This window comes from Canis lupus, chromosome 15 (assembly GCF_048164855.1).
Source record: "Canis lupus baileyi chromosome 15, mCanLup2.hap1, whole genome shotgun sequence".
NCBI classification, from domain to species: Eukaryota; Metazoa; Chordata; class Mammalia; order Carnivora; family Canidae; genus Canis; species Canis lupus.
The window spans coordinates 46,850,820-46,874,399 of NC_132852.1; the positions used below are offsets into that span (position 1 = coordinate 46,850,820).

General features: G+C 44.9%; 1 protein-coding gene across 4 annotated transcripts; it reads right to left on the reverse strand.

Moving 5' to 3' along the window:
* Positions 1 to 1,440: 1,440 nt before the first annotated feature.
* Positions 1,441 to 10,335, reverse strand: LOC140605061 (GTPase IMAP family member 5-like). Of its 4 annotated transcripts, none has more exons than XM_072777015.1 (4): positions 10,120 to 10,335; positions 8,229 to 8,363; positions 5,104 to 5,149; positions 1,441 to 3,190 (listed from the first exon to the last, which is right to left on the reverse strand). In XM_072777015.1, exons 2-4 carry the CDS (start codon positions 8,316 to 8,318, stop codon positions 2,304 to 2,306), a joined length of 1,023 nt encoding a protein of 340 aa, XP_072633116.1. In that variant the 5' UTR covers positions 8,319 to 8,363; positions 10,120 to 10,335; the 3' UTR covers positions 1,441 to 2,303. The 4 variants fall into 4 exon arrangements, with proteins under 4 accessions (XP_072633116.1, XP_072633115.1, XP_072633118.1 ...); XM_072777014.1 differs by having other exon boundaries at positions 5,104 to 5,152; XM_072777017.1 differs by lacking the exon at positions 8,229 to 8,363.
* Positions 10,336 to 23,580: the final 13,245 nt, after the last annotated feature.

Consider the following 23,580-nt stretch of genomic DNA (forward strand, 5'->3'; position numbering starts at 1 on the left):
TAAAATATGCGAATCTCCTTAAAAACCTCCAGTGGCTCCCTTTTTTTCTTTTCTTTCTTTTTTTTTTAAGATTTTATTTATTTATTCATGAGAGACACACAGAGAGAGGCAGAGACATAGGCAGAAGGAGATGCAGGCTCACTGTGGGGAGCCTGACACGGGACTCCATCCCAGGATCCCGGGATCACGACCTGAGCCTAAGGTAGACATTCAACCACTGAGCCACCCAGGCGTCCCAATGACTCCCTTTTTCTAGAAGACAGCAGTGGAACCCTAAGGGACCTACTGAGATCCCCGCCCAGCCCTGTCTCTCCCTGCACCTCTCAAGTGCTGATTCCCTTCCCCTCCTGGATAGTGGCCTCCCCAAGCAGGGAATGCCCAGAGAGGCCAGCCAGCGTGTTCCTAGACAGACACAAACACTACCCTGTCTAGGGAGCCTGTGTGCTCTCCTTTTGGCCAACATCTTACCTCTGAACAAATTACTCTTACATCCATGTCTGTGTGCCCTTCATCCCTCTATCATGTGATCCCTTATGTAGAGCAGGAGCCGTGTACCATTCATCTCATATTCCTGGTGCCCGGCATAGAACCCAGCTCTCAGCACTCCCGTAGTAAATGGAGCTGCACTGGATTGACTCAAGCAAGGAGAGATCCGGTAAGGTGGCACAAATTGAGAATGCTGCCTTCAGGGGGTGGTCCTTGGTCTGAAAACTTGGTTCCTTGGCATGTCCCGGGTTTGAGGACTTGAATATAACGTCTCTTGACATATCTGGAGTCAATTACTCAATGCAGCTGTAGAGGTCAATGTGGTACCTTTGTCACCCATAGAGGTTTGGAGATTACACCTGGGTGTCACATTGAGTCCCTAAGACTCACCTCAGAATTAGCTATTTACCCATCCAGCCACAGGCTGCCTGGGATGACTGCAGGTCTCCCTCCCAGAATACAAAGGAGCAGAGAAGGAGGGCAGGGGGTGGCTACCAAAGATCCCCGTCATCTGATTTGTCTGTTTCCACTGAATTCATGACCTCGGCTTAGAGTCCACCCCAAGGTCTGCCCTCTTCTCTTTACTACCATTGAAATGTTGGGTACGACACTTTCCTCAAATTCCCACAGAGAGCACATCTGATTGAACTGGACTGTACTGGGTTTGAGGTTAAGATGTTGCATGCGATGTAGCTCGACCAGCAACAGGAAACACACTGTGAGATGGACCCAGTCTGAACTGCGAGGTGTTTTATGCAGCCTGTGAGGTGCGAAAGACCTTCACAGTTTAAAATGGTTGAGGACATCAGAGGAAGAATAATGTTTTCATGGCCACATGTGAAAGTTACAGCAAATTCAAAGGTCACAGTTTGTCAAGCTTTATGGGAATGCAGCCTCCTGGAGCCTGTGGAGGCTTTTGCATTACCAGGACAGAATTGAGTAGACTATAGACCATTTCTTAAAAAGATATTTTATTTATTCATTTGAGAGAGAGAGAGAGGGAGTGAGAGCACAAGTCAGGGGGTGTGGGAGAGGGAGAAGCAGACCTCCTGAGGAGCAGGGAGCCCGACGTGGGGCTTGATCCCAGAACCCCAGGCTCATGACCTGAGCCAAAGGCAGATGCTTAACCCACTGAGCCACCCAGGCACCCAACTATAGACCATTTTTAAGCCTAAAATTTTATTCACTATCCAGCCCTACCACCCCTACTCTAAGAAATTACAGTTCCTTTGTTTTCTCAGCCACTGATAATTTCCTAGTGACTGCTTTTCCTGAGGCTCAGCCCCTATCGTGCTGTTATGACCCCCTCCTGTACCTGTTCCAGGGCCTCTCTGGTCTCAGGAACTGGCCCTTACCCCTCCTCATCATTCTTTCTCCCAGGGGGTGGGGGTGGGTGCCAGCTTTTATGACTAACTCTGATGAAATCAGAGCATGTTTCTGAATAAAATAAGGCATTCTGTCACCAGCTTTTAATATAACACACGTGTCTCCCCTCAACAGCACAACGGCTTAAAGCAGGGCCCAGAGGTGGCACATCCCCATGGCTTCGCCCCCCGCCACCTGCCTCCCTGCACGTCCCAACCACTTCGTGACAGTTTCTCTTGTACCATCACAATTCTTAACAAAACAAAAAAGAAAAATATTTTTTTTCCTTTGGGTTTTATTTACCTAAAAGGCTTGAAGAAAATGGACAGCGTGTCCAGATGTGATGGAGAGAAATGGAACGTGACATTAGGTAAAAAAATCAAAGGCTCTGGCCCAGAGATGGTGACTCTGAACACACAAACCAGCTGACTGCAGCAATCACCTGAAAAGGCTCAGTGCCCATGAGTAATACACAGGTTAATTAAAGTGGCAAGGAAAATCAAAAGGCATATAATAAGGACCACAGAAATCCCGATATGAGAAAGCATCCACTTTGTGATTTTAAGGAGCGCCGGGCAGGCCCAGGTACTCCCGGGACCTCGCAGGTCTCGCTTCTGCTTTTCCACCTGCACCCGCACATTGGCCAGGTAGCCCCCCAGCTCCGCCCCGCAGGTGCCGCCCCCGCCTCGCTGCAGCAGCTGGGCTTGGAAGAAGAGGTCGTTGCTGTAGAAGGCGCCGCCCGTCTCCCTCTCCAGCCTCTCCACCACGGCCATCAGCCTGGCCAGCTGCTCCCTCTGCTCCTCCCCGGTGGCCCTGTTGTTGAAGGCGCAGTACCTCCTCCCGCACTCCTGCACCAGGCTCCTCAGGCTGTGGTTGTCCGTGTCCGCCAGGTAATCGTCCAGGGACTCGCCCGCCAAGTCCTCCTTGTGGGTGAACAGGACCACCGCGTGCCTCATGGCCCCCGCCCCGAAGACCTCCTTCACCCTCCTGACGGCCACCGCGTCCTGGGCGGTGAAGCGCCCCAGCGGGGTCACCAGCAGCAGCACGTGGGGCCCCGGGGCGGACAGCAGGTAGCAGTCCCCGATGGCCTTGTACAGCTCTTGGGTCTGAGCCTCTGCCTCGAAGAGGGAGGGCGTGTCGACCACCAGGATGCTCCTTCCGTTCCAGGTCCCTGTCTCCCCCTGGCACGTTTTGGTCACAGGCTGGTTCCCCAGCCTGGACTCGAACATGGGCTGGCAGAGGATGCTGTTCCCTGTGGCACTTCTCCCGCTGCCTGTCTTGCCCACCAGGATGATCCTCAGGGAGGGTGGTGTTGCAAACCAGTTATCTTCGTCTCTGCCTATAAAAAACCAATTTGTTGTGTCTATTAAGTTAGTGATTATTTTTCTAAAGATTTTATTTATTTATTTGACAGAAAGAGAGAGTGAGTATAAGCAGGGTGAGCGGCAGGCAGAGGGAGAGGGAGAATCAGGCTCCTCATAAGTAGGGAGCCCAATATGGGGCTTGATCCCAAGACCCCAGGATCATGACCTGAGACGAAGGCAGACACATCAACGACAGAGTCACCCAGGCACCCCTAAGTTAGTGATTCTTAGTATTTTTAGGTTATGGGCCTTCATAGTATCTCACGAAAGCTGGTGAACCTCCCTCCCCCAAAACAATCATATCTGAAGAATCACAAAAGTTTGTATACCACTTGAAGATGTTCATGGATCCCAAAAAGCTGACATTAGAAGCTCATGCTTAGACCCACGGCCAAGTGAGGCACTGCCCCAAGGATGCTCTAAGCACTTCATCTAAAGCAGGGAAAACGTGGCTTTTTTTTTTTTTTTTTCCAGAAAAAGAATGTGTCCCCGTGCTTTTTCACAGATGGTGCTTTGGCCATTTTCATGCTAAATAAATATAAGATTAGAAGGAGGCAGAGGATGAGAAGCTACAAATGAGAAAATATTATCACCTCTTCTCCACCCACATATCCCCAGGCATGCCCGCACAGCAGTACCCAACATTTGCATCTAAACCTCAGGGGTAAAGGGCGTCTCAGATGCCAGCTACAGTACCCTTCCGCCAACGACCAGCTGAATGGCCCTAGGTCTCTACTCTCTTGGTGGGCAGTTGGGCATTTGCAACTGAGATGACAAAAGACTTGTTTATGTCAAGGACAAAGTCTGGGAGATGCCCCTGGACGGGAGGCTGAAGAAGAGAGGAAGAGCAGTAGAAGCACGTGTGTTGGAGAGATCTGTCTGATTGAGTTACCGGAAATGATCACAGAAGTGGTGTTGGGGAGGGTGACTATCGGGCTCCTATATGGAGCCTGCTTCTCCCTCTGCCTCTCTCTGTGTCTCTCATGAATAAATAAATCAAACCTTAAAAAAAAAATCTTCAAGGGATGAAGGCGGGTGAGAACCCCAGGACTTTTAGACTTCTTATGAGTCCAAATGAATTAAATTCATTTCGGTCTCCTAAAATCTCTTGCTTTATTCCTTCTACTTTGTGTTGGTTCTTCCTCTCCTTAAGTATTTGCAGCAAGCACCATTACTCAATCTCTACGGGAACTTAGCCTCTTTCCAGTTCAGAGCAGACCAGGAAAGAGAGATTGTTTTTCACAATCATGTTCCAAATCCTCCAAACTGACGTGGAGTTTCACTTCCACGTTTCCCACAGGTCAGGTGGCATGACAGTGTGCGGGGTGTGATGATAATAGGGAAGGTAAGGAACAAGTGATAATTGCCTCCTTCTTCATTTTATTTATGTATTTATTTATTTTTATTTTAAAGATTATTTATTTATTCATGAGAGACACAGGCAGAAGGAGAAGTAGGCTCCCTGCAAGGGGCCTGATGTAGAACTTGATCCCAGGACCCTGGGATCACGCCCTGAGCCAAAGGCAGATGCTCAGCCACTGAGCCACTCAGGAGTCCCTCTTCCTCACTTTATTTTTTTTATTATTATTTTTAAAATTTTATGTATTAATGAGAGACACACACAGAGAAAGAGAGAGAGAGGCAGAGACACAGGCAGAGGGAGAAGCAGGCTCCATGCAGGGAGTCCGACATGAGACTCGATCCCGGGTTTCCAGGATCAGGCCCTGGGTCAAAGGCGGTGCTAAACTGCTGAGCCACCGGGACTGCCCTCTTATTTACTTTAGAATAGCGGGGTTTCTGTCCCTGTGTTTGAGATGGAGGTGGGTGGAGGGAGAGCAACAACTCTCCCAGGTGCCTGGAGCTCCTGAGAACATCCAGGCTTTCTTACCTTCAGCCATCGTTCCGTATCTGCTCCTCTGAAGCCCTTCCATGCTCTTCTGGAATAGAAAACAGAAAAGGAATAAAAGCAAGTGTCCATATGGGAGTTGCTAAGGCCTGAAACACTTTCAATTCAGACGTCTAAGAATAATTATCCTAGGATAAGCCATTTCCATTGCTAATTTTCTAACTCATATTATACTTTCAAACATCTATGACTAACTTTAGGCAAATCAGGCAAAGCTAGGTTATGTTAACGCAATGCACTGTTGAAAAAAAATTTTTTTCAACTTACAGGAAATTAGGAAATATTTTAAAACAAATCAGTTATCTCTCTCCAACTTTTAAAGGCATAAAATGAAGAGTGCATTCTTCTATGGAAGCAGGAGTGGGACATTACTATTATTGTTTGGAATCAAAGTAGATGAACTTGCTAGAATACAGGGGGAAAAACTGCCTTTCTGTAAATGACATTGATTTGTCAGAAGTCCTGAGAATTTCCAGTCCCAGAAGCTGTGGTAGATGGATATTCCAGGGGCAAAGAGGAAAGTACAAGGTTCCTTCCAGTGGTAGGGCGGAAAGGGGACAGGACTCCTTCAGGGACTGACAGGAGAGGAAAGAGTGGTAGGGAGGTGAGCACTGACATCTTCCTTACCCCTTCCACCCCCAGCCCTGCCCACCCTCCAAGTCGTGGGTAGAGAAAAGATGGTGCCATAGTTGAAGGGAAAGAATCGACATTCAAGACAAATTGAAGATAACCTCATAGCCTGCTCAGATTTTATTTTATTTTAAAATTAAAAAAAAGATTTTATTTATTTATTCATGAGAGACAGAGAGAGGGGGGCAGAGACACAGGCAGAGGGAGAAGCAGGCTCTCTGTGGGGATCCCAATGCGGGACTCAATCCCAGGATCCTGGGATCATGACTTGAGCCGAAGGCAGCCACTCAACCACTTAGCCCATGCCCCACCTGCTCAGATTTTAATACAACTTCTTTCCTGGTGGGCTCTGAGGTTCTGGTCTCCTCCAAATCACCATTTTTTGTATCTCAGCAGATTTAACTGGAAATTGACACAACCATTAGCATAAAAGTTTCATTCAAATGAGGCAGAGTACTGGGTCCTCTTCCTTGATGTTAAAAGTTAAGTGTGGGATCCCTGGGTGGCGCAGCGGTTTGGCGCCTGCCTTTGGCCCGGGGCGTGATCCTGGAGACCCAGGATCGAATCCCACATCGGGCTCCCGGTGCATGGAGCCTGCTTCTCCCTCTGCCTGTGTCTCTGCCTCTCTGTCTCTCTCTGTGTGACTATCATGAATAAATAAATAAAATCTTTAAAAAAAAAAAAAGTTAAGTGTGCACGAGACATGCAACTATCATTAAGAGGAACTCTGAGGCTCTATTATGTGTCCCTTTTCAGTCTGAAAAGTGATGCAGTTATGAAACAAACTTCTTAAGTGGAGGAATACACAGAGTTATAAAACAAATGACATCGTTTGCCATGAAAAATGTAAATATTTCAGCATCTTGGCTGCAGCTGTTCTGTTTGATCGAGAAGTGGAAACATTACACATATGGCTCCATTCACATTTTTCGGCTTCCAATCTTAGTCCCCCTCCCTCTGTCCTTCTAAGGCAACCAATATTCTGAGGATTTTATGGCTCATTCTCATTTGTGTATTTATACTTCTACATACAGTGTCTCTATAGATATTGTATTGTTTTTGTATTTGAAACTTTTTATATAAATGATGCTATTTATGTAGTATTTTATCAATAATTTTTAAAAGATTTATTTATTTATTTATTTATTTATTTATTTATTTGAGTATGAGCAGGTGGGAAAGGCAGAGAGAGAGGGAGAGAGAGAATCTCAAGCAGACTCTGCAAAGAGTATGGAGTCGGACGTGGGCTTAATCTCATGACCCTGAGATCATGACCTGAGCCAAAATCAAGAGTCTGACCAACTGAGCCACCTAGGCACCCCTTCACTCACAAACGTTTAAGCTGTTTCAAACTACATGCTTGCTACTACAAACAATGCTGTAGAATGATCCCGTATATGTCTCTTCGTCACATGTGCAACAAGTTACCTGGGACAGACAGTTGCCAGATGACTAGGTACTACCAACTAGGACCCCAGGATGGTTGGGTGAACTCCCACACTGGCACCAGCCACATCTGAGAATTCCTAAACCTAATTAGACTTACTTTTTTTTTGTCACTCTTATGGGTATAATAAGTAAGGACATCTTAATTAGCTTAAACTTGCATTTTGCTAATTTCCACTGAATCAAAAATTATTTTCATAGTTTATTTGCTATTCAGGTTGCTCCCGTCATATAGAAATAAATTTTGCACATTCTTCTATTCACACGGTGGATCTTTTGGGGTCCTCTTTGGGAGAAACTCTCTACTTCCACGTTATCAGAGTATATTGAGACAACTTACTTCATTCATTTCCGTTCTTCTTTTCCTTCTCCTTCCTTTTCCTCCTCTTCTTCCTTTCCTTAAGCCCAGAGAAGAGCGTTTTCCTCACCAGACTACCATGGGCTATCCTAGTCTCTGGTAAATTATACTTCAACTTTTGCTAAAACTGCTCAAATTCTCTGGCATCTTTTGTATTTTAGATGACATTTTCTGAGGTTTGGGAACTTCAGAAAATATTCTGGAATCAATCTATTCAAAAAGCCGATGATAACAGTGGTGAGGATGTTGACAATGGGCTTCATCATTGGAAGCATCCTTGTGTAGCCATCCCTAACCTGAATTCCTTCATATCTGTGATTCTAATTGTTCTTCTAAATTCCTTGTGATGTGATCAAGATAGGTGTTGAAATTTCTTTTAGAATACTAGGAAATTAAACATCAAATGACTTGCCCAAGGTCATCAGATTGCTGTGGAGCTAAGAGTAAAAAAAAAGGGGGGGGGGAATCCCTGGGTGGCACAGCAGTTAGGCGCCTGCCTTCAGCCCAGGACATGATCCTGGAGTCCCGGGATTGAGTCCCACGTTGGGCTCCCTGCATGGAGTCTACTTTTCCCTCTGCCTGTGTCTCTGCCTCTCTTCTCTCTCTGTGTCTCTCATGAGTAAATAAATAAAATCTTAAAAAAAAAAAAGGATTAAAAAAAAGGCTCCTTTACCTGCATATTCTCTTGATTCCACAGGGGGGAGGAGAGAAGATTCCAAACAAGTTCACAAGCCTCTTGGGACACCACATACAACATTACCATCCCACGGTCAGGACATAAACTGATGTTGACCGACTGAAAGCTTGCCTTAAAATCAACACAGAGAATTGTATTGCAAAATTATGATAGCATGTGTCTTTTTAAAAAGATTATTCAAAAATAAAAGTGCAGGAGTCACTCCAAATTGAAGTATTTCCATTTAAAACAATCTGGTGTTTTGATTTAAGTGTGACCAATGGGGCTGACACAAAAGCCAATCAAACTCAGGTTGAGATGCAGCCGGGTCGTTCTCCTGAACCATCTTCTGAGAGGTCAGGCTGCAGGTAGAGACATACGTCTCCCTGAGGGATAGATTTTTAGGCAGATATCGACAAATAAGAAAGTGTCCAGGGGTGGCTCAGTCGGTTAAGCATCAGACTCTTGATCATGATCTCAAGTCATGATCTCAGGGTCCTGAGATTGAGCCCACTGCTTGGCTTCATGCTCTGCCCGGAGTCTGCTTGAGATTCTCTCTTTCTGCCCATCCCCCTACTCTCTCTTTCTAAAATAAAATAAATAAATAAAATATTTTTTTAAGTGTCCAGAGGCGAGTCTGGAAGGATATTGACAGAAATGCTAAAATGAGTCATAGACAAAATATTAACAGGATAGAATAAAGTGTCAGAAAAGAACGGGGGAAGGACTGTACATACACCCAAAGGAATGTGGCGTCAGTCTCAGAGTAGGCAAAAGTGGAAACAGGGAATGGAGGCAGATTTCTTCTCCAAAAGTAAAATTCTACTAATCTTCTCCAAAATGGGGCCAGCTATCACGAGAGAGTGGCAGGCAGCATGCAAGCAGAGATTATGACAATATCAGACAGGGATTGTGGGAGGATCTCGCTTAGGTAGGAGTTTCAAGCAAAGGAACATAAAGTGCACTTTGATTTTAAAATTATATGAGCCAGATTTTATCATGATGATACTTTATTTTATCAAACTATGAAAAAGCAGGCTCTCTAATGCTGTTCTAGGATAGATAAAAGTATTTATCTACCTTATTCATAAGTATCCCTTCACTCATCTGCCCAGTCCCTGTATTTCCTGGTATAAGTCACTTGTTGGGTACTTTAGTCATTGTGATGTTGTGATCTGTGTCTCACTAAGAATTAGTGGACAAAAGGATTGTTTCCATGTGCCCTGAGCATAGTCTGTTTGTCACAGGATAGAGTCTTACATCATGTCACAGGAAATGGGGAGAATAGAATGGCTTTCAGATCAAAGTCATGAGACAATGTCCACAATGTCCTTTGAAATGCTGGGCTCCTGGAGGTGGGGTGGGGAGGGGGATAATGATCCGTATTTGCCCTTTACAACCCTGAGAATCCATCCTTCTCTACCAGACCTTTCTGGGATTTGGCACAAGTCAGGGCTTGGGAGTGGTGGGAGGGCTGAGAGAAGTTAGGAGAGTTGAGAATGAGAAGTGTGTCCCCTCCCAGCCAGGGCACCTCTGGAGTTTGTTTTCTCATCTGTCGAATGGGAGGACATTATCAGTCCAGCTTTATGAAACCCTGCGGGGCCTCGGAGATCGTAGGAGCTAAGAAGGAGGCAACCCGACGGAGAAGACCGTCGCGCCGTGGAATGCGCTGGGTTGCGAGCGCAGGGTCAGGGGGTCCCAGCCTGTTTCCGCGGCCACCCCAGGGCGGCTGTGCCCGGGGCTCTGACCATCACCAACCCGGTCCACCGAGGCGCGAACCCACAAGGACGGTAACCTGGGCGAGATCACACCAGAGTCACCGGCTGGAACCAAATCGTGGGCCCTCAGACCCCCAAAGACGCTGGGACCGGCACCGGGTTCCCCTTACCAGGCGCGGCGCTGCGGGCTCGGTGCTCGACCGCGGCTCTCCGGGCGGCTTGGGGCCTGGAGGCGGGCGGCTCTCGCGGCACAGGCAGCTCTGGGGGCGGGGGGTCAGGCTCTCCGGGCAGCGGGGACGCGGGAGCTCTCGGGGCCGCTGGAGGGGGCGCGGCTCTCCGGGGAGGGACCGCGGGCGGCTCCTGGGGCGGCTCGGGGAGCGGGCGGCAGGGACACGCGAGCTCTGGGCGCAGCGGGGGCGGGGGGCGAGGGCGCAGCAGGAAGCAGAGGTGGGGTGCAGCTGGGGAGGAGCCGCGCGGGAGGCGGTAGGTTCCAGGGCTGGGCCTCGGCGCCACCGGAAGGCAAACTGGTTTAGGGAGCACGACCCCCCGCTCCGCGCCGAGGCGGACGGTCCCTGGTCCCTCGGGGTCCGTGGCCAAACCTGCCCGCAGCGGCCGGAGAGCAGCGTGTGGCTCCCCTAAGGGGACGGTTCCTGCCGGAGCCTACCGGGGTTGCCATGCCCTCTCCCATGTCCTTCTTTTGACTCTTTAAAACGAGCAGAATTTGGAGGTAGAGGCTCTGAGGGCAGTGACGGACCCCCGGACGCCCCCAGTGACCCAGGAAAACCCTAGTGGGGCACCAGGCACTCCCCTCCGCGTCTATGGCAGGAGCACCTGCTCCGCCGGACTCCTCAGACCCTTGTTCCAGGCTCTGCTTCTAGAATGCTCCTGCTTACCAGGGACACAAGGCTGAACTGGTAGACGGAGGGGCTGAAAGAACAGCTCTAAGGACGAGATCTGAAGGACTCTCCAGACCTCCTGGCTGGCTGCCCCTTCTCTGTCCTCTGACAAACCAGCCCTAAGAGGCTTTAGGGGCCTGAAGCTTCTGTGTCCATTTATTGGGAGTGGGGCTGGGGGGAGGCTGTGGTTCTTGTATTTGTCAACTGATTCACATTTAAGGCTAAGGTAGTGAATGTAAAACAATTACTCTGCATTTGTTTCTCATGCCTCAGGAAACCGTTGGGACCACACCAAAATACAAAGCTTCTGCGCAGCTAAGGAAACAATCAACAAAACTAAAAGATGAACTACTGTATTTGCAGCATTATTTACAATTAGTCTCCAAGTAAGAGGACTTGACAATACTATTTGTTACACACAATTCGTCCTAAATTCACCTGCTAATTGGGGTGACCACCTGTGTTAGGTAATTGCCTTTATCCAAGGGGAAAGTAAACTCCAAACCTATTCCTCAGAGACCAGGAAGCACAGCCCCGGGCAAGGATAAAAAGTGAATGCAAAACCGGGAACAATGAAGGGGGTTGATTTGCACAAGAGGTGCTAGAACCAGTTCAGTGACAACATAAGAAGTCCTAAGAGACCACCACCTGCATTTTTCTATGATGCCCAAAGCCTTTGCTGCCATTAACCTCAGGGAGACGTGCTTGCACACATCTGCAAGCTTAACCCAGTGAGTAAATGAGTTCTGTGGAAGCAGAAGGCAAGACAGCCATGGGAGATGAGAGCTAGTAGGATCTCAGAGCTCATCTAGAATAGTTTTTTTCCTTTTTTTTCTCTCTCTCATTTTACAGATAAAGAGACCAATGCCTACAGTAGAGAAATGCCATTCACAAAATCACATAGTTAATTTTAGTATATGGTGTAAAGTATGCATCGAGATTCTTTTTTTTTTCCCCAAATGGATGTCCATTTTCCAGTCTTGGAAAGACTATCCTTTCTCTAATGAATTACCTGGCAAATTTTGCCAAGAATTTATTGTTCATATTGCCATTGGTCTATTTCTGGACTTTATTCTGTCCCACTGATCTATATGTATGGTCATTTTTACTAATACCTTGCAGTTATGATGAGTGTAGGTTTATAGTAAGGCTTGCAATCGGGGAGTGTGAATCCTCCAACTTTTTCTCATTCAAAATAGTTTTTGTTGTTTGTTTTTTCATATAAATTTTAGGAGAAGTTTGTAAATATCTACAAAAAATCCCACTCGGATTTTGATTGACATTGTGTAATGAAATTGGGGGAGAATTGACATCTTAAGAATATTGAATTTTCTTATCCACAAACGTAGGCTGTTTCCCCATTTATTTAGGTCTTCTTTGATTTTTCTCACCAACATTTGTAGTTTTCAGCTTTAAAATCTTAGATTTACCCCAAAGTAGTTTGTGGTTTTTAATGCTCTTGAGTAAGGGACAGGTGGGACTAGGTAATGACAGATAGATAGGGAGCTACAGGATCAGGCTCACAAAAATCCCCCAAATGTGGACGTGTAAGGAAACTAGAGATAAAAAAAAAAAAAAAACAAAAAACCAGACCATCCTGTCCTAAGTGTCAGAGGTGGGATCCTGTTCTAACAGCTACTTGTGACCAACAAAAAATTACCAGTCTCTAAAAAGGAAGTAAGCCATTAAAGGTGTTATCACTAATCCTTACTCAATGGTGCTATCAGTAGAGATGTTAAAAGGATTTAAATTCCCTGGTTAGCTTTCAATAAAAGTCTGGTCCTAAAAGCCCTCAGTGGCAACCCTGTTGGGAGCACTCTCACTCCTGAGAGCTTTTTCTATAACCTCACCTAATATAAATCTAAGGCTTTACTCGTTCCCCTTTGTCCACAAGATTCATTCTTCTACTCTGTGAGACAGGAACTTCGCTCTCCCGCTTCACTATTATAATAGTACTGATGATTTAATTCCAATTTCCAATGGTTCATTGCCAGTAAACAGACATATAATCAATTTTGTATGTTGACCTTGCATTCTCCTACCTCGCTAACCTAATTTATTAGTCCTGGGATATTTTTCTCCTGAACTCTTTAGGATTTTCTACATAGATAATCATGTCATTTCTGAATAAAGAGCTTTATTACTTCCCTTCCGCTTTCTATGACTTTTTTTCCCCCTTGCCTCATTTCTCTGGCTAAATGTGCAGTATGATGTTGAATTGGAGTGATAAGGATGGATATCTTGGCCTTTTCCTGACCTTAAGGGGAAAGTGTCCAATCTTATGCCTCCTGTATTCTTACTGATTTTCTGTATGTTTTACTGAATACTAAGAAAGGCGATTAAAGTCTCTAACTATACTTTTGGATTTATCTATCCTTTTGATTTGTTTAGCTTTTGCTTCATGTATTTTGAAGGAGTTTTAGGTGAATACATTTTTAGGACTGTTATGTCTTCCTGGTAAAATGACGTATTTATCCTTCTGCAATGTCTGTTTTTACCTCTCTCTCTCTCTCTTTTAAATATTTATTTATTTATTTGAGAGAGGGAGAGACAGAGCATGAGCAAGAGGGACAGAGGGAGAGAGAACCTCAAGCAGATTCCAAGCAGAGTGCAGAGCCCGATGTGGGGCTCCATTTCACCACTCTTAGATCATGACCTGAGCCAGAATCAAGAGTTGGATGTTTAAGTGACTGAACCACCCAGCCACCTCTTTCTTTGATAATATTCCTTGTTTGTAGCCTACTTTTCTATTAATATAGTGATTCAGCTTTCTTTTCATTAGCATTTTCATGGTATTTCCTATGTATCCTTTTACTTTTAACCTATCTATATTGTTGTGGTAGACAGAGTTTTAAAACTGGCCCCCAAAACCCCCTATGACAGTGTACGTGCCCTGGACTCTCCCCTCTCCTTGAGCATGGGCAGACCTGTGAATAGGATGGAAGCCATTCTACATGATAAAAGTGAAGGGACTCTACCATGGAATTAAGGTCCCTGATCTTCTGGTTCTAGGTTAGTCAAAAGGGAGATTATACCAAAAGGGCCTGACCTAATCAAGAAAGTTTTATTTTTTTAAAAGATTTTATTTATTCATTCATGAGAGAGAGAGAGAGAGAGAGAGAAAAGCAGAGACACAGGCAGAGGGAGAAGCAGGCTCCACACAGGAAGCCTGATGTGGGACTCGATCCCCAGACTCCAGGATCACGCCCCAAGCCAAAGGCAGACACTAAACCGCTGAGCCACCCAGAGATCCCCAAGAAAGTTTTAAAAGAAAGAGATTGTTCTGCTGGCTTTGAAGAAAGCAAATATCCATATTGTGAACTGCCTATCAAGAGGGGCAGCCTGTAGGACCTTCCAGAAGGACCTCAGTCCTACAACCACAAGCTACTCAATTCTACCAACAACTTGAATGAATTTGGAAAAGGATCCTGAACTTCAGATGAGAATCACTGCATGGCTGACTCCTTGACAGAGCTTTTGTGGAACTCTGAGCAGAGGACCCAGTTAGGCCATGCCTACACTCCTGACCCACGGAAACTGTGAGCTAATAAGCGTATGTTGTTTTAAGTTGCCAAGTTTGAGATAATTTATTAAGCACCAACGGAAAACTAATATACTTGTTATATTTATAGTGAGTTTCTTTTAAATAGCATATGGTTGGTCTTGCTTTTTAATCCAATCTCACAGTCCCTGCATTTTATTTGGGGGTGTTTAGACCATTTATCACAGTCTACATGTAAGCAATATTAGGCCACTTCATATGTAATTTAAGAAACTTACACAAGTACTTATAATTTCTACCTCCTGGGACTTTTAGGTATGTGGTAGGTTCCTCAATACACTGTTACTGTTTTTGTTTCAGATAATTATCTTTTAGAGCTATAAGTCCTTTATATTTATCTTCTTTTTTGCCATTTCTGGAGCTTTTTATTTCTTTAGGTAAACACAAATGTCTGTCTGGTATCACATTCACTCCTTCAGTCTAGAGAATTTCTTCCAATATTTGTTGTACTGCAGATGGGCTGGCAGTGAATCAGCTCAGCTTCTGTGAGAGTCTTTAGCTCACCTTCATATTTGAAAGCTAGTTCTATTGTTTTTAGAAATCTGGGTTGACATCTGTTCTTTCCCTGATACACAGATATCTCTCAATTGTCTTCTGGATTGCAGGCTCTGACGAGAAATCATCTGTAATTACAATCTTTATTCTTCTAATATAATGCCTTTTTTCCCCCCCCTGAGTTATTTTTAAGTTTTTCTCTTTATCTTTGGGTTTTCACAGTTTGAATGTGAAGGGGCTAGATTTGTATTTGTTTCTGTATTTATCCTGCCTGAGCTTCTCTGGGATTCTGGGGCCCCTTTCACAACCACCTTCTTTTCTCACCCCTGAGCCCTGGGCCAAGTGAGTAGGTGCCTCCTCTGGGATCCACACCTCTTGACTAGAGTATGGCTGATTTAAAGAGAAGGACTGACTTCCTTTAAAGTGTTTTGTCATATTCTGAAATAGAAATAAGGAAATCCTATCAGTTGGTTACACAACCCAAGGAAGGCATCTGATTTTCTAATGATGAGGCTTCAAGTACTTTTGTGGGCTGGCCCACCCCCATAAAACTCCAAACTACCAGCATACGCTCCTAATTTAGGGTGCTCTGAGGCTTTCTGCCAATGCACCTGTGGCTCCCTCTCTTCTCTATTGTCTGAGGAGCTCAATTTTTTTTTGCATAAAAATCCAGATCAATAATCATGTTGAAGACATTACCTAAATTTCTACTTCATGTTGGTAAGCCATGAACCATCATATGTGCTACAAAATTGGAAAATATTATTTTCAGTATAATTCACATTTGTCTTTTTGGCAATAAATTATTATAAAGTAGATAGACTGATATATCAGAAGTAAACATTAACATGCAAGACCTGACATCTCTCTCACAGGCAATAATAAAACCTGGAAGGATCCCAAAGGGCAATATGTAGCCATATATAAGAACTAGACGGGTATTAAGGAGGGTCGGTGTCTGCTTTTGTCTGAATGTTTGTGTAGTTTCTCCACGTTTTGTATGTTGAAAACTCAATGCCCAAGAGGATAGTTTTAGAGGTGGGGCCCTTGGGAGATGAGTAGGTCAAGAGGGTAGATCCCTTATGACTCAGAATTATGCCCTTCTATGTGGTCTATATATACAATGGAATATTCCTCAGCCATTAGAAACGACAAATACCCACCATTTGCTTCAACGTGGATGGAACTGGAGAGTATTATGCTGAGTGAAGTAAGTCAGTTGGAGAAGGACAAACATTATATGGTCTCATTCATTTGAGGAGTTTAAAAAATAGTGAAAGGGAATAAAGGGGAAAGGAGAAAAAATGAGTGGGAAATATCAGAAAAGGAGACAGAACACGAGAGACTCCTAACTCTGGGAAACGAATAAGGGGTGGTGGAAAGGATGTGGGTGGGGGGATGGGGTGACTGAGTGACGGGCACTGAGGGGGCACTTAACGGGATGAGCACTGGGTGATATGCTATACGTTGGCAAATAAACTCCAATTTAAGAATATACAAAAAAAAGAAGAAAGAAGAAAGAAAGAAAGAAAGAAAGAAAGAAAGAAAGAAAGAAAGAAAGAAAGAAAGAAAAAGAAAAAAGAATTGTGTCCTTCTAAAAGAGGCCCCAGGAAGCTGACTCGTCCCTTCCACCAGGTGAAAACACAGCCAGAAGTCAGCAGTCTGCAACCCAAAGTCTGCTTCTCACCAGAATCTGACCCAGCCGGCATCTCCATTCTGACATCCAACCTCCAGAACTTTGGGGAAAATTCTTCTGTGTTTGATGAGCCGCCCAGTCTGTGGTATTTTTGGTCTTTTTAATATGTAACGGCTCAGGCAGACTAAGCGAGTGTCTAACTTTTTATAAATGCTCCAAATAAAAATGTTTTCTCTTTGCTATGAAACCACTGTCTTCTCAAAACTACCAGTCACTTCACTATTGTTTTCAAGAAAGGAAAAATGGGTCAAGACTGCTAAAATAAATTACGGATTTTTTTTTTTTTAAAGATTTTATTTGTTCATGAGAGACACACAGAGAGGCAGAGACGCAGGCAGAGGGAGAAGCAGGCTCCCTGCGTGGAGCCCGATCCCAGGACGCGGGATCCCGCCCTGAGCCAAAGGCAGATGCTCAACAGCTGCGCCGCCCAGAGGCCCTCAATTACGGACGTTTTAAAGTTAGACGAATTCATTTAAAACTGTGCAAATAGTCAGAGGTAACCTCTAAACACTTGAAGTGAGCCCTGAGCCTTTGCAGAGTTGATACAAGTGCTCGAGGCTTCCTGGGCCAATCAGCCGCGTCTGACCTGCAGGGTCTCCCTTGGCAAGAGCTCTTCCTCCCGGCTCAGCGCCGAGTGCCCGCGGCCCTTCCCGCCCCGCCCTGCGGTCAGCGCTCTGCGCGGCGGCACCGGGACCGCAGGCGGCGGAGCAGCAGGCCGAGCAGCAGCGCGCGCCCAGCGGCACGAGCACCCCCGCCCCCGCCCCGGGCCGCAGCCGCTCGCACACCCGCCGGAGCCAGCCGTCCGGGGCCCCCCCGCGCAGCTCCGCCGCCAGCGCCAGCAGCGCCCATGCTTGCCTGAAAGAGTTCCAAACACAATTGGTTGGTTCACTCGCTCATTCATTCATCTGTCACCCCTACCTACAATGGGTCAGGCAAGGTCCAAAGAGCTGGTGACACCACAGTGAAAAAGGCACGGTTCCTACCTTCCCCTGAACATCAGAATTTAGCGAAAAACATTGGAAGGACCTGGCTAGCGTTGGAAGGATACCGTGAGAACTTTTGGGGGCTTGTCTTGTCTTTCCAGGGACCCCAAATACAGAAAGCAGAGGGCAGATTATAGCGCATCCTCTGTGTCAGCGAGGGAGCTTTAGATGCTAGTTTTCCCAGGTAGTTCTGTGTCAGTGACCTAAGCTGTGGGTACTAAGTTTTCCCAGGAGGTTCCACAGCCAGGGGAGACTTTGGAAAACCCTGGGAATCAGGAATTTGCTCAGTGACTTGGGGAACCGCCTGAGGGTGGTTGGCCTGGGGAAAAAGCAAGAAGAGAATTTGCCTTTTGTTTTTGGAAATTAGAAAGAGAATATATCTGATCTGAAGAGCCTATGATCAGCTCTCAGAAAACCAAACACTTTGCTTGTGCAATTTGTCTGAATATGATCTGTGTGCTGGAGACATGGGCCACTGCCCTCTGGCTCCTACTGTCCTTGCCCCGAATCTGAGGCCTCTCAGAGTAAGTGATTTTACCCAATTCCGACCTGATTTAATGCAGTTAAACACTCAGTGAACAAGTTTGCCTGAGCACCGGAGTGCCTGGACACAAGCACACAGCCTGTGCCCCTGGATTGCCTGATACTCAGTCCAAAGCTTTTTGTGTTTCTGCAGTAACACCCTTGCCACGTCCCCAAAGTCCTCAGTAAAGTTCACTCCACAGGCCTTAGGTGATTAGTTATCTTATGCATCCAAATCAGCAAAGTCCTATAACTGACCCCTGAGCAGAAGTGAAGAAACAGCCAGAAGATTCAGTGCACAGAACAAGAAAGTAGCTACAGCATGAAGTCCTTGTCAATGCTGGAAATGAGAAAGTGTGCTGTAGGCAATTCACTGAACTTTCCAGTAGGTCCCTGGAATTTTCTGTATTGTTTAGAAAGGGTGTTGAAATGATTTAACCTAGTTTTTAAGAGAGAAGTAAGCCCCAGCTTAAATCTGGGCTCTCAATTGTTGAGACTTTAAACATGTAGAAGCCCATATTCTTAATACTCTGAGTCTTCAAAGTTCATCTGGTTCAGTGTCTCCCAAAATTGCTGCTTTTCAGAATTACTTGAGTGTTCATTAAAAATAAACAGTTTTGTGGGCCATCCTCAGAGTCTGGTTCTTGATCCGATGTTTCTGATGTAATCAGTCCACCAATCAGAATTTGGAAACCAGTTATTTATTCAAACTCTTGCATTGTACAGATGAGGAAATTGAAGTATGCTTGCAGCTGGGAGGGGGAGGCTGGAATGAAAGAGCGGATGACCCCTTTTAAGGTCATGCAGAGAGAGGGGTTGAAGACCCAGTTCCTAACCTCAGATGTCTCCTAAGGGCCTAGAGTGGGCAGTGAGGAGAGGGAGGGGAACAAATTAATTTGTATCTAGATTTCCCACATTGTGACTTGCTCTGAGGTTAGATTAGTTATGGCCCACAGCAATCTTTTGCCTTTGCTGAATATGCAATTTGGGCAATCTTTAGTGCCTTCCCAAATGTATTTTGTTCCTGCACCCACTTCTCTTACTGTATTATGAGAATGTAGAAGGAGACAGGCTTTGCCCCTAAACAGTTGTGCGTACCCTCCATGCGGGAGAAGATGCTTGTCAGACTTCTCTGAACTTCCACTATTTGAAACTCAGAACATCTTTAAAAACCTGGAAGCATGATCTTGATTGCTCTGCCTCTTACTCACCCACATGGTGTTCAGTGGAATGTAGGTGCTCAGGCAATAAACACTCTCAGAACCATGTTCCTGCTGATTGGTCACAGCTCCCACTGCTCGGGGAGACCCCCTTCCCCTACAGGCTCTCCTTTTCTGCAGCAGCAGTAACAGGCTGTGATGTTGGCTTTAGAGGCCCCTGACCTAGTACTTTCCCTTCAGCTGTGAGTACAGAAGGCTGCTCCCCCCAGTGCAGGGAAGAAGTCTCAGAGCCTCTCAGAGCTCAGAGACCCTGGAGGGAGGGCTCAGTGGTGACAATTTAAAGGGACAGAAGTGTTTGCCATGAGTTGTGGGTTTGCAGCGTTTCTCCTACAAAAACCTACCCCCTGCTGTGACTAAGGTGGTATGTGAATCCAGCAGGGCCCCCAGTACCAAATATTTTGCTCTAGCCAAGGATGGGAAGGTAGGTGCCCCCATGGTCTGACTCTATGTCTTTTTTTTTTTTTTTTAAAGTAGGCTCCACACTCAACATGGAGCCCAACTCAGGGCTTAAACTCACAACCATGAGATTGAGACCTGAGCCAAGATCAAGAGTTAGAACTTGACCGAATGAGCCACTCAGGTGCCCCAGGGCTGACTCGACTTCTAGAATTGGTTACTGATCTAATCTTTAATTACTTTCACTCTCTAGGGATTTTTAAGAAATAAAATAGATCTAGAGAGTCTTCTGCCTCAGAACAAAGAATGTGATAGCTGTTCTCAACACCTATCTATTGATTGGACATTCATGTGGCCAGTGCTACTCTCGGATCCAATCTGTCAGAAGAGTCTGGAAGCAGAATCTCATCATCCTCTAAGAAATGCAGGCTTCCCAGCTCATATAGAAGGCCCAAGGGCTAGCTAGTACATTGAAGATGAGTACCTATACATAGTTCTTAAATTAGCCTTATTACTAGGCTTGGTGATATCTGTGTTGATATCACCAATTCTAGTTCTTTTCTCTTCTAGAGCCGACTGTTACATGGCGAACAGGCTGCAAAAGACTGGCGATAGACCCAATAAGGTCACTAACCAGCTGTGTGACCTGACCTAACACACATAAACTTTCTGAAGCTGACTATTCTTCTTGGGGACCCTAGCCTGAGCACCAATCTATTGGGCTGGGAGCTGCTTTTCCATCTCTTTCTTGCTGGCCTTTTTTTTTTTTTTTTTTTTTTCAGGTAGGGAAGATACTCAGCTTCCAGTATTTCCCATCCTTTTTGGGAGACAGAATTTCTTGGTTGACTGACACCCCTACTGTTTGCATTCAGTGTTGCTGAAGCAGAAAGCCTCTTGTTCTCCTACTAAATCAGCAAGGCCCAGGCTTAGTGTGGGGTAACTGTGGTGTCCAGAACACAAAATTTAAGGAGGCGCTCCGTCCCGCATCCACTCAAGTGCTATCTCTGCAAGTGAGTGCTTCCTTAAGAGTAAGATGCTGGTTGCTCCCCAAATGTCCATCAGCTCATGAATGGATAAAAAAGAAATGATGTGTATATACAGTGGGATATGACTCAGCCATCAAAAAGAATGAAATCTTAACATTTGCAATGATGTAGATGGAATTAGAGGGTATTATGCTAAGCAAAATAGGACAATCAGAAAAAGACAAATACTGTATGATTTCACTCATATGTGGAATTAAACAAAACAGCTGAATGTAAGGGAGAAAAAAAGAAAGAAGGGCAAATAGTAAAACAGACTCTTAACTCTAGAGAACAAACAGAGGGTCGATGGAGGTGGGGTGGGGGATGGGCTGAATGGATGATGGGGATGAAGGAGGCCACCTATGACGGGTGTTGTATGGAAGTGATGAATCATGAAATTCTACACCTAAAACTTAAATTACACCATATGTTAGCTAACTGGAATTTAAATTAAAACTTGAAAAAGAAAAAAAATGGTGTCTACATCTCACCAGCCTCATCCTACTCCAAGCCATGTAGATTGACCTTGATTAAATCTTTAAAGCTCGACATGTACTTTTCATGAAGATGCCTTCAGTGCTTCTGTCATAATTCCTTATCATTTACTATTTCTATGAGTGCACATAATGTCTTACTTCAGCCACTTGTAACTCTCTGTGTGGAGGTTTATCTGGCTACAAGAATTGCTTAGCTAGTGCATGGGACCGGTTGAAGTTGTTGGAGAGCCAGTGTTTCCCAGGGCAGACCTTATCAATGACAGTCAGAAGTGAGTGGTTAGATACTTCAGTGTCCTTGCTTATTAAATTATCTACTGCTCCCCAAGTGAGGTAACTCTAAAGTGTATTCTACACAAATTTATGGGGTCCCCAACAAGACCAATATCCAGGTTTCTACAGTTTATACTCATCAGTGCAAGCCGGATCGGCTCATATCCTTGTGTCTCTACTGGTGCTTTCTGTGGTCACCTTCCTATGCGAAAGCAATCGTCTCTGTCTCCATTTTCCTCTACATTCCTGTTAGCCTCTGATTATTTATCACTGTGTCTGGGCTTGGTCCCCTGTTACTCACTGACTTGCCATCAGTTGTGGAACCCATCTGAGATCTATGGCCCTGAGAATCCTGAGACTTGGAACTATCCAGGACCTCTGCTTCCTCTCTTCCTCCTCCACTTCTTCTCTCCTTTTTCAGTATTTGCATGTTCATTGTTTTTTTCTCTGTCCTTATAAAGTCAATAAAGATGACATGGAAAGTACTGAATTCCTGAGTTGTAAGGAAAACATCCTCCCTGAACAGACCTTCAATGAGAAGTTCAAACCTTCCAGGATGATTCTTCAGGCCTGATATCTCCTTATCTTTTCTTGGTGTGCTCAGAACTCAACTATCAGCACCCCCAGAGTTACAAAAGGATAAAATAAACCAAATATTCCCTTAGGAAAGGAGTACATAAGGAAATAACTCCTTCAATAAAATACTATGTGAAAGACATTGGCCCACTGTGCCCCAGGATTTTGGAGCACTCTTTCAGTGTCATGGAGATTCTACTTTCCTTTTTGTGGGGAGAGAGAGGTTGTGATAATCAAAGTTTAGTTGTTAGAAATACCAACTAAGTAGGTGGTATCCAGGACTCAATTTCACAGGATGTTGGTTTCCTGGTTTCATAGCATAACATAAAAGGAGATAGAAGTCTATAAGCCAAATTCAGAAGCTAAAATGTGCATTTCACCTTCAAATATTATGTACAATGGGTCACTGAAGTCAAAGGCATAATATTAAAGTTCTAAGAGAGACACAAATATCACAATGACCTGACATTTGTGTGAGAACTCAGGATGAGTTTCAGTTAATAAAGGAGCAGGAGAAAGGACTTAGGTGGAAGTATATTTGAAGAAACATCAGCGTGCTCTAAGACACAAATGAATGGGAGAGGGGAATCATTCAGAGAAAATGTGTAGGGCATAAAGGAAAAAGGGCTGAGGACAGAACTCCAAAGACCCTTACAATTAAGGAACCATTAAAGAGAAAGCAGTGTAAATATTTGAGAAGTAGGGCGATAGCCAAAAAGTGTGTTGTTATTAAAGACAAACTGAAGGAAGTTTGAAAAAGAAAAAAAGTCAGTTGAAATGATGGATTTTTTTGCTTCTGATTGGGTTGGAGAAAGATGCAGAAGCCTTTGGTCTCCATACTGACAAAAGGAATTAGAGTGAAAACATACTTCTCTTTGTCTAGTGAAGAATGTGGATGCCAAGAAGCAGTGAGGAACTGAATTCTTTGTAGAAGAGTTCTTCCTAGGTGAGCAGAGAGCTGGAGGAGTCTGTCTTCTATACCTGGAGTAGGCACTTGATTTGGATAGAAACAAATGGAGATATTGACTTACCAGAGAAAGTAGACTTTGCAGAGTGGAGGAGGAATTAAATGATCGTTTGACATTGTGAACTATTAAAATATATTGGAATCTGTATGATCCCAAGGGGAAAACCAAATTGCTTATCTTAATAACTCCTCTCCTTCCCATCACACATTTTTCCTAAAAAAGCAGAGTAGAGTAGTCAAGAAAACAGAAGTCAGTTGATCCCAATAGGCCCTATTAGTGAAGTAAAACCATTTTCATTTAGAGGCTTACACTATCCCAATTCCGATGCTGACTAGATACAAAAGCTGGTAATGGTTGTATAGGAGATTATTGTAGGTTGCATGAATCAGAAGTGAATTAAATCTATTTAAAGTGGCAGCTCATTCTAATTTCAGCTCAAATTTGGGAGCCAGTGATGTGATCATTCTAACCAGCAGACAGATCAGTGAACTTGTACTCTTCAGGAAATAAACAAAACCAGGGTAA

What these genes read in the sequence shown, in the direction of transcription:
- LOC140605061 (XM_072777014.1), bottom strand. Translation starts at nt 8,318, where the DNA reads ATGGTAATGTTGTATGTGGTGTCCCAAGAGGCTTGTGAACTTGTTTGG. An exon ending in GGAATCAAGAGAATATGCAG is followed by an intron (nt 5,153 to 8,228) that starts GTAAAGGAGCCT and finishes TTTCTATTCCAG; the next exon opens with AAGAGCATGGAAGGGCTTCA. An exon ending in ATACGGAACGATGGCTGAAG is followed by an intron (nt 3,191 to 5,103) that starts GTAAGAAAGCCT and finishes GGTTTTTTATAG; the next exon opens with GCAGAGACGAAGATAACTGG.